This window comes from Anser brachyrhynchus (genome assembly GCF_964034855.1).
Source record: "Anser brachyrhynchus genome assembly, chromosome: 8".
NCBI classification, from domain to species: domain Eukaryota; kingdom Metazoa; phylum Chordata; class Aves; order Anseriformes; family Anatidae; genus Anser; species Anser brachyrhynchus.
This window is the reverse complement of record NC_137702.1, coordinates 23,720,407-23,733,793: the sequence shown is the minus strand read 5'-3', so window position 1 is coordinate 23,733,793 and position 13,387 is coordinate 23,720,407. Positions and strand designations below refer to the sequence as shown.

The following is a 13,387-nucleotide window of genomic DNA, read 5'->3' as shown; positions in this document are numbered from 1 at the left end:
CTTTCTTCAGTCAACCTTTGACACTGGGAAGAATGCTAAGCACTTAATTATGTGTAAGTGCTTATATATATACAAATTTATGCATACACATTTGATTTTAATGTACTGCTTGCATGCTTAGAATTAAGCATACAAGTTCTCTTCTGTCTTGAGAGTGTCTGGATAAAGAATGGGTTAAGTTTTCATGTGAAGAAGACTTGGAAAGGAAGAAGAAATTGTTGTTGAGCTGTTGGTATTGTCTTATCAGTAGGCATTCTTCAAAAAAGCAGAATTTGAATTTTAGACTGAGAGACTTAGGTTTTGTTGAACAAATCTCAGCAGAGAAACCTTTAGGCCCTGAAGCTTTGTCTTGATTCCCACCTCCTTGTGAATTCATTATTGGTAATACTTTGCAATTATCTCTTCCATAAAGTGGCTTAGGAAAACTTGCAGTTTGTTACCCTCTGGGCTGTGTAATACTTTTTTTTTTTTTCCCCCCTAAAGGCTACAAGTATAGGCCTGGGTTTTTACTGTTATCCCCTTTGATGCTTAATGTCATGCTTCTATTTTAGATCCCTGCCAAAACGGAGCTTCGTGTGTGGATGGGATAAACTCTTTCTCATGCATCTGCCTACCTGGTTTTCATGGAGATAAATGTCAAACAGATACCAACGAATGTCTGAGCGAACCGTGCAGGAATGGAGGCACGTGTACCCACTATGTCAACAGCTACACATGCAAGTGTCAGCCTGGGTTTGAGGGAACCAACTGTGAGAACAACATCGATGAATGCACTGAGAGGTGAGAACTGCAATGCTGTACTGAAGAGCCACAAAATGTGTGCTTGTGAGTTGAAAGCACTTTTTAAAGATGAGGATCTGCTTTCCTGCCTTCTGTCATTGGGACATGCTTGCAATACACGTAAGGAAAACTTGCTTACCTTGTGCAGGATACCAGCTGAAAGATAGCTGCCTGTCAAAGTTTGTCTTGTCTTTGCAAGACTTGTTAGATGCTTAGTTCCATTGTTAGAAGCTTAGCTCCAAAGCTTAGAGGAATATGACAGTGTTTAACAAATGTTAAGACAGTAACAGATGTTTTATTAACTTAATAAAACAAATAAATTGTATTTTTGGTAAGAGCGTTATAAAAGAGGGAAATGAATTGACTGATTATGAACAATTACTGTGTTGAGAAATAGAAAAACAGCAAAAATGGTAGCAACGGCCAACTCTCAGAAAGGCAAGAAAGTTAAATTAGCACTGAGTTCAGTGCAAATAATGGAAGCCAAAAGGTAGGAAAAACTATGGAGAGGCAACCAAGCATTAAAGGCACTAAATCCACAAATTTTGTACTGGAAAGGTTTAATCATCAGAGAAACCTTTTAATGCTCATAAATTAGTTGGGGATTAGCAGTGTTGAGATTAGAAACAGATCATTTTAAGAGAGAGGTAGGGAACTGAGATAAAATGCTCAACAGCTTGTCTTTGTGTAGTTGGTTCACTTGGTACTCTTTAAAAACTCATTGAGGGTTAACTCTCTGTATCCATCATCTTTCTGCATATTTATTTTAAGCTTCATTAGGATGGATGTAAGTAACTTTAGATTCTCAGATGGAAACAATTTCTAATACAGCCTGAAATGATTTAAAAAACAAAATATCTTCTGTTCAATCTGGTTTCAGTAAATAAGGTGCCTAAATGTAGAGCTCTTGCTATTCTCATGCATTTTCTGTCTGCAAAGCGAAGATCTTTCTTATCTTTTTTAAATTGCAGTTGTGGGGGAGGAAATATTTTAACATCTTAAGAATAGGATTGTGTCACTGATGAGGGTGTGTTTAATTTGCACAACAGTTGTTTAATCAAGTGAAGTATGTTGGGTGTTTTAGCAGAACGCCTGGTTCTTCCTTGAGGTTCATCCTGGTTGTTTTCCTTATCAGTCAGAATAGAAACCAGTCTTGCAGGTACGAATGAAGCACCTAGCAATTCTTACACGGTCTGCCAAGCTAAACCAGTCACACCTTCTCCACCAGAATTTACTGAGCCATACTTAAGAGCATGATGATGGTTGGTTAATTTGAATTTGGTTCAAGTGAGTCTTCCTTGTCTTGTGTGAGAACTCCTATGAGAGAGTGCCTTTTTTTTTTTTTTGGAGGTGGGGGCCTGGTTGCCGTGAAACATGCCAAATGATTTGCAGTTCCTGTCTTTTCCTCCTTTTGTCATGAATGTTAAGGGCAGTTTTTGCTCCTTGTAAAATGGAATTCAGCCCACAAGGCAGAAGAACTGCTCTGATAAATAGGTTGGTGTTGACATCTCGAACTTAATTGCAGTCAGAATTTAGATATTTAAAACTTGCAAGGAGATGAATCAGTCACTTCTCTCACGGAAAGTACCCTTTGACAGTGTGCAAGACAGATAACAGGCAGGAATTCATTTTGTGCACTCTATCAAGATGATTATCTTGAGTGTGATCTAGGGTTATTTTCAGAGGAGCAGGAGATTCCTGGCAGGCATTTCTTTAGAGGAAAAAACTGTAAGGAGTTAATTTTGCATGAGGTCCTAATTTTCCCAGTAAGTTCTCTGTAGGACATGTACTCTGGCAGGATTTCTTATGATCAGAAGGTTGGGGGGAACGATTCCTTTGATCTGAATTCTGCCAGTGCATATGTGAGTAGTTTTACAAATCAAGGACTGAAGTAAGGTTCTCATGAGAAGAAGAGGAAGGGATTTAGCAGTACCAATGCTTTCACATAAATTCAATGAAGAGCATGCTTGTGTTTTGCATGTTATGAAATTTTTCCTTGAGAAAACATACCTATGACTACTTTGAAGCTTAAAAAAAAAAAAGGGCAAATAGTTTTCTCATAATTTGTAATGCAATTAGAATTCATAATAAAACTTGTGTACAGTTTATCAGTTTGAACAAACTATGTGATACAGTACTGGTTGTAGTGATACTGAACCTGGGAAGATTTCTTTCTATGAGAAGTTAACTGTTACTAATGACTCTTTGAAACCCTGGTTTACTTTTTTGCTCATCAAGGTAAAAGACAGTAAACTGGAGTCCCACCAAATTACTCTTTTTCTTTAGCTGGAGCTTACCAGTGCACAGATGATCCTGCAGTCTGGTTTTCTGTCTCATTTCAGTTATGTTTACATACTATCTCTGTCTGTGAGCTTATTGCATTTTGTCTCATTGTACCTTTGCTCTCGCTCTTGCAGCTCCTGTTTCAATGGTGGTACCTGCGTGGATGGCATCAATTCTTTTACCTGCCAGTGTCCAGTGGGATTTACGGGACCCTTTTGCCTCATGGAAATTAATGAGTGTGATTCACATCCGTGCTTGAACAAAGGGTCTTGCGTGGACAGCCTAGGCACATACCGATGTATATGTCCTTTGGGTTACACTGGGAAGAACTGTCAGGTGGGTGATATTTGCTTGCCCGTTCTGTATAGGCAATTAACTGTTGTTTGAAGTGTCCAACAGCAGAAGTTACTGGTCAGATGTGAGGCAGTAAACATGGCAAGTGCTTTTGTTCCATCAGTTTTGGTAAGAGGTAGTTGGCCTGTTACTCCAGGGAAAACTTAGTCGAGAGCCTCTCTGTAGCAGAGCAGGTGCCCCTGGTCAAAACTCTGGAAATCCAAAAGCGTCTGCTTGTAAGAAGGAGAAAAATGCTTGTGGTTGGTTGGTGTTTTTTTTGTTTGTTTGTTTTTTTTGGAAGACAGGTGTTACTGGAACTTTCTAGATAAGTGTGTTTTTAATGAAAACAGCTGTTAGTTTTGAAAATGCTGCATTTCATTTGAAGCATAAAACTGCCTGAACTTAAGACAGAATACTGTGTTTAAAGAAAAAATACCACTTAAATGGAAGGATATCAGTCTGATTAGCAGGACATGGAAGTTAACTGTTCTCTTTTGTACAGAGTCGTATAGTTCTTCCAGGTTGATTAAAATTTTTTGGTTTTCCTCCATGCATATAAAGTCAGCAAAAGTTTTGGGGCAGTAACTGAAGTTGATGATCCTATTCACAACTTCAATAAAAAGCTCTAGCCTTACTTACATACTTAAGTTCAGGCCAGTTAGTTTTCCACAGTAAGCATAGGGGCTGCAAACCCTTAATGAAAATGACTGACTAGTACCTATTAGACTTATGTGAATTTGACTGTTTGCCAGAAATACAAAGACATTGCAAGAGATGAGTTACAGATTAAATGGGAAAATGTTATTTTGACAATGTTCCAGTTTCCTTTTTAGAATTAATACATCTAATTTCAGCCACGATGCTTGGTTCTAAGTATAGAAATACTTGAATTTAAGTTGTGAAACTTGGCATATCACAGTGGAAGCACAGTGCTGATTTCCTTTTTCAAATTAGAATGATTTCTTTTCCTGTGCTTATCAAAATAGCAAGAACGATTTGAGGCGCTCTCTTGCTTTGGAACAGCAAACACCATTTTGGCTTCTTTCATAAGAAGTCTGAGTGCTGCTGCCATTTAAAAAAAAAAATAGAATGGTGAATGTCTGAAACTACTGGAAAGCACTAAAATTTTGCAAGGATTTTTGAAACTGTCTTTTGTGCTAATGTGTCTTCATACCACAGTGGGTGTTAGATAAGCATTTTAGTAGCAGTGGGGGGTGTGCATTTCCAGAAGTACAGTGCGAGACAGTAAATTGTCAGGTCTGCTTCTAAGTATTGCTAATGGAGGAAGTGAATGCAAAGTAACGAAGTGATATAAAAAAGCAGCCCCTCTGCTGCCCTAATTATGCATTCCGGGCACACCACTTAAACCTCATTGGGAGAATTAGTATTGAGAGTGATTGTAAAGTCCTGTGAAGTTTAGTAGTTCTTCTTCTGTTATGTTTGTTTTGTTATTACTTGAGAAAAGGATTAATGTTCCTGTCCCCAAATTAAATGTGGATTCTCAGAAAGTCTGCTTGCTTTACATTCAGAGAAGTTTGATCACGTTGTATTATTCCCTTTGTACAAGAAGTCTGAACTTTCTAAACTTAGAAGTACTACCGAAAGCTGTATTGGAAAGAATTATAGATAACAGCTACACTGTAGTTCTTGTCTTAGGGGAAAATTGGCTTGACCTAATTAGCAAAGCTAAATACACAGAACAGAATCAGACAATGATTCATAAGTTATGGAATTTGCATGTAAAATAGCTACTCATTACAAATGCAGAAGCAAGAGGCTCGGTGTTTTTCTTCTTCACACTCAAATGAGTGTGATAAAACTGAATTCCAAGTTTCTTTTTGGTTGCCTGTGAAAGCATGGATTTTTCTCCTTTAGTCTTTGTGGGGAGATGGTTTGCATCTGAAAAGCAGAACTTTCTGCAGTTGAAATTGTGTTTTGCAGCCAAAGTTCAGTACTACTCACTTTACAAACCTCATCCTTCCCTCAAGTCAGCTTGAAATCAATCAAATAGCTGTATTACTTTGAAGACTAAGTGCTCAAAAAGGAAGTGATAGTTAGTGGCTGGTTTATATTAAATCAGACAGTTATTCTGAGTCCTCACTCCACTTTCGTATGATGATTTACTAAGAATTTCAGTCTGTTTAGATATTGTACACTTTTATATATGGAATCAAGAAAGGCAGTATACTCTGACCCATTTTCAGTTCCTAAAACAGTTCTAGGATTTCAAATGGATCTCCAAAGACAGAAAAATTCAGAGAGCATACTAGGGCAAATGGGGCCAAAAGCAAGTGTGGTGAGCTAATGAAAGGAAAAGCCAAGAGCAAAATGTGGAACACATCTGTTACCCTAAAAAAAAAAAAGTGAAGGTGGAGGGAGTTTGGGAGAAGAAAAAGTACCTGTTACTGTTGATAGGTGGAAGTTTCCTACTAAAGTAGAAATGGAAGCCCAGTTTGAAATAAAACTGAATTTACTTAAACCCAGCCAGCTAAAGCTCTGCAGCCAGCCAGCTCTGCATAGCAAGGTGTGAGGATCATCTTAGTGCTGAAATTATGCTGCCACCTGGGGTTTACTTTCCTGTATGTTTGCTCTTTCATAGACGTACAAGTGCTTACCTTAGACTTGTGAAGTACTGTTCCTTTCTTTCCAATACTACATGGAACAAGTTTTGCAGAGCCTACCATCCTTTCTTTGCCTCTTGAACTTTATACTTTGAATGGTGTTTCCTACTGCTCTTGCTATAGATCTTGTTGTGTTTTTCACTCTGCAGACACCTATGGATCTATGCAGCAGGTCTCCCTGTAAGAACAAGGGCACATGTCTCCAAACTGGAGCCCAGACTCGATGCGTCTGCCCTTCTGGCTGGACTGGTGCTTACTGCGATGTGCCCAACGTCTCCTGTCAAGTGGCAGCTTCACAAAGGGGTAAATAAGCATCTTCGGTGCTTTAACTAAAAGTATGTCACAGGGTATCATTAATCCATGCCTCCTTTCCTCAAATGCCTGTGGACACATGCATTGGAAATCCCAGAGAGCTTCACCTCTAGGAGGTCGGTCACAGCCACTTCTAAGCTAGAAAACTCTCTGCAAGGTTGTATTAGGAATCAGGGCTTTTCTGGTTCTCCATGACATAAGACACTGGTTTCTACCATTAAAATTATAATATTTCTTAGGAGATTGAAAAACTTTCCAAAGACTGTTTCAGTAATACTGTTTTACGTGGACTGCCTTTTTGGAAAATACGTTGGCTGTTTATCTTTCTGCTAAATCCCAGGATGGCCAGGTTTAAGACATACTGCCTTTGTGAAAGGCATCTTGTAACTCCTTACCTTTCAAGCTGTTTTCTCAGAGAAGACTGGCTACTAAGTGCCCACTTTAGCTACAGCTAAGACTGTCCCCCCAAGTATTAATTTCCTACTTCAAATATTGCATGTGTAAAAGATCTAAACTTCTTCATGGAAGGTGTCTTGGAGTCCAGGCTCTTGAACAGTGTCATGCAATTTTCAGTCAAGGAAATCCAAATAAGCAGACTCCTTGTCTAAGTAGCAAGGTGTCAAGCTCCGATAATTTTTGCATACATTCTTAGGTACATTGAACCTTCATCCTGCAACAGTAATACTTCAGAGATGTGTATTCACCTGCCAGTGGTAAAATAATACAGCAATCCATGTAATTCATGTAATTCATGCTAGTGTTGATGCTGGTGGTTGATCCAAACGTGACAGAGCAGGGACTTCATTCAGAAGCCGGTTGTGGTTCTGACTCACTGTGATTTAAAGAGTAACTCTTCAATTTTTCAATTTCACACTTTCAATTCATTGGGTTAATTCCTGGCCGAGCTACCAACGCTGATGGCAGGCGTGTTTCATGTGTTTGCTCATTTTATTTAACTTTGTTTCAGGAGTCACTATGGATCAGTTGTGCCAGCACTCTGGTCATTGCCTGAATGTTGGAAACACGCACCGCTGTCAGTGCCGGGTGGGTTACACGGGCAGCTACTGCGAGGAGCAGCTGGATGAATGCGACTCCAGCCCGTGCCAGAACGGTGCCACCTGCCGGGATCACCTGGGTGGATACCAGTGCGAGGTAATGCACAGTGCTCTACTAGGAAGTGTCCTAAATACTTGTAGCATCGTATTGCAAAGGCATTGAAAGAAATTAAATATGTGCAAGTGATAGAATAGATTCTAAGTGGGATAGAAGCAACCTATACCTGGAAACAGTTTTTAATTTGGCTGTGGCAGAAGCAGTACTCCTGCAAGACTTATAGGAAGTGTGTTTGTAAGGGAGGTATAGTTGATAGGCATTTGAGCTCCTTGCTTCCTCAGAGGTGGGAGTTTATATCTTGAAGTTTTTTTTTCTTGGTTTATATTAAAATAAATTTGTCATCCATTAAAGGAATGTTGTATTCACCCTATTGGGCAGGCAAAGTATCCCTTGCCTTTCAAAGTGGGGGATGCCATCCACTGTCTTCCAAGTCTTACAAGCTGATGCAGAGAGTACTGTGGACCATGAGATTATGACGTATCAACTTTCCTAAGGTTTGGAAAATGTCAGAACACCTTGGAAGCACATGCCCAGAAGGAAAGGATGGATCTTACGTAAATCTTAAGTCAAAACTTCCAAGCCAATCTCAGTGCCAAGAAGTTTCAGGATTTGATTGCTGTATTTTACGGAAAAAAGTCACTCAAATTCAGACATGCATTGTACAGCTGAGTAGTCATGTGGTCAAGTTGTGTGTTTAAGCTGTCTGTCTGTGCAGCCCTTGAAATCACTTGCAATTGTACAGCTACAAAGGAAGTTAAAATCTGTCCCTTTGAAGATTCACTTTGTCTGTGTTAGCCTTTCTCAGATGTCTGCTAATGTATCTGTTATGAAAAGATTACTGACACGTATTTTTATACTGGTAGTGTGTGCCTGGATACCAGGGTGTCAACTGTGAATATGAAGTGGATGAGTGCCAGTTTCAGCCCTGCCAGAATGGAGGAACGTGTATAGACCTCGTCAACCATTTCAAGTGCTCCTGTCCACCAGGCACTCGGGGTATGAAACTCTGCAATTAAATGAACGTTACAAGAATGAATTTTCCTTTCTGACTAGTTTCCTGACAGAGTCTAAAGGGAATGCATTATTTTCTTTGAAGAATGTTCCCAAAGTGCACTAAATCCCTTGAGATACATATTTTCCCTTTAAAAATAAATATGTAAATTAGGCTATGGGATCTGTCTTTCAGAGCTTTCTTTTTCTTTCTTTTAAAGGAATAGGTCATGACAGTGTCCTCTGAGAATAGATGATGCCTCTTTGGCAATGGGGATGGCCTGGATTGCCATTAAGGTCTCTCCCAACCCTATCTGCTTCAGTAAATCCAGGGTTTCTTTTTAGCTAAGATGCTATGAAATATACAGAAAACTTGCTTAGTTCTTCCATAATTTCCAGTGTCCTTGTTTAAATTTTGGCCATGCATTGTCCTCTCTTGGAGCCTTTTGTGCAAATAGTTTAATGCCTGTAGGGTAGCTGAAACCGTTTCAGCTCTTTTAATAAAAGCTCTTCTTAAAAAAAGAAGACCAGCTACATAATGGTAGTTCTCAGTAAGTATGATTCCACAACTTGTTTAATACCATGTTTCTTGAAAACTAACCTTAATTTCTGTGTTAAATCTGACCACTTGGCTGCCCTACCTTCTAGTGTTGAAAATATTAAGGACTGCAGAGAGAATGCATTTTTTTAACCCATCATCAAATGTTTTCTTACTTGACTTTTTTTCCTGGCATCTTATTTCTCAAATCAGTTAGATTTTACATTCCTCTGAATTTACTTTTTATTTCTGAAGTATGTCACCTCAATGTAGGCAAAATTTCCGGATGCATGTTAGATAGGTATGAACCAGGAATTCAGTTGTAAGTACACTTACAATCTAACATTTGCGTCCTACACATGGATATTACCAGTTCATTCAGTTTAGTGTGGCTGTCAGCACATCTCACCAGTTTGGATAAGTGCTTATTTTATTGCAAATCATTGTGTTCAACAATTCTTTGTCTATTGTTCTTAATTTGGTCCTTCAGTGTAAAGGCAAAAATAGAGTTGTTTCTTATATCTCTACATCAAAGCATGTATTTGTGCTATTTTCTGTGCTGCCAGAACTTGTGATGTACTAAAGCACCCCTCCACCTCTGAAAGATTGTACAGGGTTCTGAATGTGCTTCTTTTATTTAATTCCTCAGTCATTATTTGTTGAGATGAATTACTTTTTGGAGGTGACTTTTTTTTTTTAATGAAAGGAACTAGAAAAGATTGGTATCATTATTTATGATATGAAGACCTAGTTTTTGTCCCAGGCCTACTTTGAAATGGATACTTTACTGATGCCCACATAAGCATCTTCCATATGTAAGCAAATGGAGTTACTGGAGTTAACTTTTCCCACAGCAGCCCATGTAGCGTGCTCTACGCTTGTAGCTGGAACAGCACTGATAGCACAGCGATGTTTTGTCTGTTGTGAGCAGTGCTGGCACAGCATCAGGACTCTCTCCAGTGCCCCATCTTCCCCCCCAGTCAGTAGATTTGGGGTGAGCAAGAGGTGGTGAGGGGACCTTGCCAGGGCAGCTGACCTAAGCCTACCAAAGGGATGTTCCGTATCATATAGTGCCACACCTGGTGGCAGCTGTGAAACCACCACAACAGCTCGACGTAGCACGAATCAGTGGTGTTAAGAGACAAGTCTTTGCTCAGCTTACCATCTCTATTCCCTTTTATCCGTTATACGGTGTGGCTGAGGCAGAACCAGGACCAGACCTTTTCTCTTGAAAAGGAACCCCACAGGGAGAGGGAGAAGCTGCCGTCACTCGCAGCGCTGAGAATTTACTGTCAGGCCCCAGAAGTCCAACTGCAGAAACGGCATGTCGGCCAGGAATCTGTGTTTTATCACGGTTGCTTTTCTGTTGGTTTGTTGCCTGTTTTAATGATACTGCTACAAATGATCTTTGCTGAGTTTCGGGGTTGTTGCCAAGTGAAATGAATGGTGGGAAGCTTACAGCCCTGCAAGGGACAGCACAGGGCGCTCTGGCTATGTTCAGTCACAGGGCTAAATTGAGTGTATCTTTTTTTGTTTTGTTTTTGTGTTTTTAATTATGCTCTTAAATTAAGTCAGGCATGAAAGCTGCTAAATACCAGTATGACATATCATTGAGAACAGTCTGGATCTAAACCACATGCTTCCTAGGTCAGATCTGAGGCTTGCTGACTGCACTGGGTGTGGGTTGCATTAAGCTGGGATCGTTACCTGTTTGTATCTAGGACTATGTTTCTTAAAAATGTGATGCACACCATAGGAAATGAGGCCATGACTCCTTATCCTCAAACTGTCTCTTTTACCATTTTGACAGGTCGCTTCTGTGAGGAGAACGTGGATGACTGTGTTTCAGACTCGGGAGTACCCCGCTGCTTTAACGGAGGGCAGTGCATTGACCAGATCGGGGGCTATAGCTGTGTTTGTCTCCCAGGCTTTGCAGGCGAGCGATGCGAGGGGGATATCAATGAATGCCTCTCTAATCCTTGTAACCCTCGTGGAAGTCTGGACTGTGTTCAGCTGATAAATGATTATACGTGCATCTGTCGTAGTGCTTTTACTGGTGAGTATTCGTAAACATGCTTCCAGTTACAGAATGATAATCTTGAAAAATGGTCATTCTTTCCCGTCCTGGCAGTCACGTTATCTAGTCACTTCCCTTTACAATATCTGATTGTTTCCTTATAGCATGTTTCAGTTTTTAAAACACTTTTTAGGGAAAAAAAAATCTAAGAAATTGGGCTTCCAGAGTTGTCTCAGACTAAAGAATCTCCTGAGACGCTTGGCTGCCAGGATTTTGTCTTCTGTGATGCTCTTCTCCTTCATAATTTAACATTTCTGATAGTGGAAGTGTAACCGTTTGTGTCATCATCTTCGTGGCTTTTCTTTTTGCAAAGCAGCATATGAATTTTATGTAAATCACTGTTATAGTATCCATAATTAGCTTTTGGCCTCCTTTTATAACCCTCACTCTCTTCCTTACATTGGTGGTGTGGCCAGGATGGAATACTCTTGTGCATAGACAGGCTGTACATTCCTTGGTTATTTATCCAACTTTGAATCACAACTCCGCAAAAAATTCACACAACACAGACTTATGTCTAGCTCTCTCTAGACATCATCTTTGTCAGTATTACTGCTATTCTGCTTTCTGCCTCCCACTGGGCATAAGTTGGAGCTAATAGTCTCCAGATGTGTCTTAACTTTCAGCTTCCCAGTCTGCATGTCAATTTAACTTCCTATGTATTCAGTTTTTCTCCATCAAAACCTTTCACTTTCTCTGCTTACCAGTGACCTTCTCTGCATGCTTTACCAGTAGTTTTTACTTCTTTTTATTTACAAAATTAAAGGCGATGAGATTTTTCCACTAAATTTGTGATTGTCAGATGCAAATAAATCACAAGAACACACATGTAAAGAGTTCTTGCCGTAGTTTTTGAATGCATTACATAGACTGACACAAGAAGTTCCTAAAAGAATGACACATGATGGAGTTGGAGGCAGGATAGCTGGTAAGATACTGGTGTGGGATATTAGCCAAACACACAGGCTTAAATACAAACCATTCTTTTATGATTTATGCCTCGTGTTGCTTCTGGCTCTCATGGAAGCATTACTGGAACTTGCAGCATGGGGAGTGCAGACCTGCAGCTCCTTAGGAGGAGCAGGGAGAGCTGCTGTGTCTGAGACATGAAATCTGTCTGGAAATGTTAGGCACAGAGGGGGAGCATGCCTCTTCCTCTAGCTGTTCGTCTTCTGCACATTCCATGTTGACCCTCCTGCCTGGGAGGAGGCAGGGGGAGCTTTGCTGTGGTTTGTGACTGATAGGATGCCAGGACTCTGTGGGCCATCCTGCCCTGTCTGCTCCTGTCTGTGAGCTTTCAGGCTTGGCCGCACATGTGTGGAGACTTCTATTCACATTTTCCTTGGGGGGTCCAAGTCGTGTTTAGGTCATCCTCATCTTTTTAAATGCTGGCACCAGAGCTTGACTCTGGGTGCTGCTGCAAATGCTAGTCAGTGCAGTAAGACTTCTGCCTAGCTGACCAGCATAAGTAGGCTCTCCTTGCTCATCCAATTCACCCAGGTTGCATCTGGTCCTGAGGCATAATTTTCTTCCAGGAAATCAGGTGCATGAGTCGGGTGATCTGTCAGCTGTTCAGGATTCCTTGCCTAGTCCAAGGTTGAGCACTTATGTTACTTCCAGCGTTAGGTGATGCTGAAGATGCTCTTCACGTCTGTGTGTCCTTGCCAGATGCTGAGGGTTGTTCACTCATGGTCAGAGAGTGATTTGCATTTGGATTCATTGAGCATCTCCCAAAAAGTGAAGAAATCTTAGGAACCCTTAGTTTCTGTAGTCTTGTGCCTGGATGACTTAAGGGTGACAGCAGCAAATCCTGTTTTTGCGCTGTGTCGTACGTGTTCTTGAGGAGAACCCCACAAGGTGGGCTGTCTCCAGATAACCTGTGTAGGTTTTGGAATAGCGGTGGTCTTTGGCTGCTACTTACCATACATTGTCTGAAGAGGTGTGCTTTACTTCTGGGGAAAAAGTTTCACTGGAGCATTTGACTTGTTGGCTGCTAATTAGTGTTTTGCTTTGTGATTGGCTTATGATGTGCACGTGTACATTTCTCTGCTCTTCTCTCCCCATGTGTCTACACCTCAGGTCGTCACTGCGAGAGTGTAATAGATGTGTGTCCTCGGAAGCCTTGTCAGAACGGAGGTACCTGTGCTGTTGCCAGCAATATGCCAGACGGGTTCATCTGCCAGTGTCCTCCGGTAAGCACCACATCCTGAAACTGGATTGCCTGCCTCATCTTTGGCTACAGACACATTAGTTTCACTGGTCCGTTGTTGGTTACAGTTCTTCTCTGTACTTGCATCTGTGTCCTTGGACACTCTGTAGTTTATCTTTTAATTTATCTAT

The 13,387-nt window shown here is 40.6% G+C and overlaps 1 protein-coding gene across 1 annotated transcript in view; it reads left to right on the top strand.

Moving 5' to 3' along the window:
- The window catches only part of NOTCH2 (notch receptor 2), an 85,566-nt gene that overhangs the window by 57,307 nt on the left and 14,872 nt on the right, over positions 1-13,387 (top strand). The window contains exons 17-23 of the mRNA XM_080602070.1: positions 552-780; positions 3,198-3,399; positions 6,167-6,320; positions 7,297-7,481; positions 8,306-8,438; positions 10,781-11,026; positions 13,127-13,239. Coding sequence (XP_080458196.1) covers positions 552-780; positions 3,198-3,399; positions 6,167-6,320; positions 7,297-7,481; positions 8,306-8,438; positions 10,781-11,026; positions 13,127-13,239 — 1,262 coding nt within the window. The remainder of the gene's footprint in view (positions 1-551; positions 781-3,197; positions 3,400-6,166; positions 6,321-7,296; positions 7,482-8,305; positions 8,439-10,780; positions 11,027-13,126; positions 13,240-13,387) is intronic.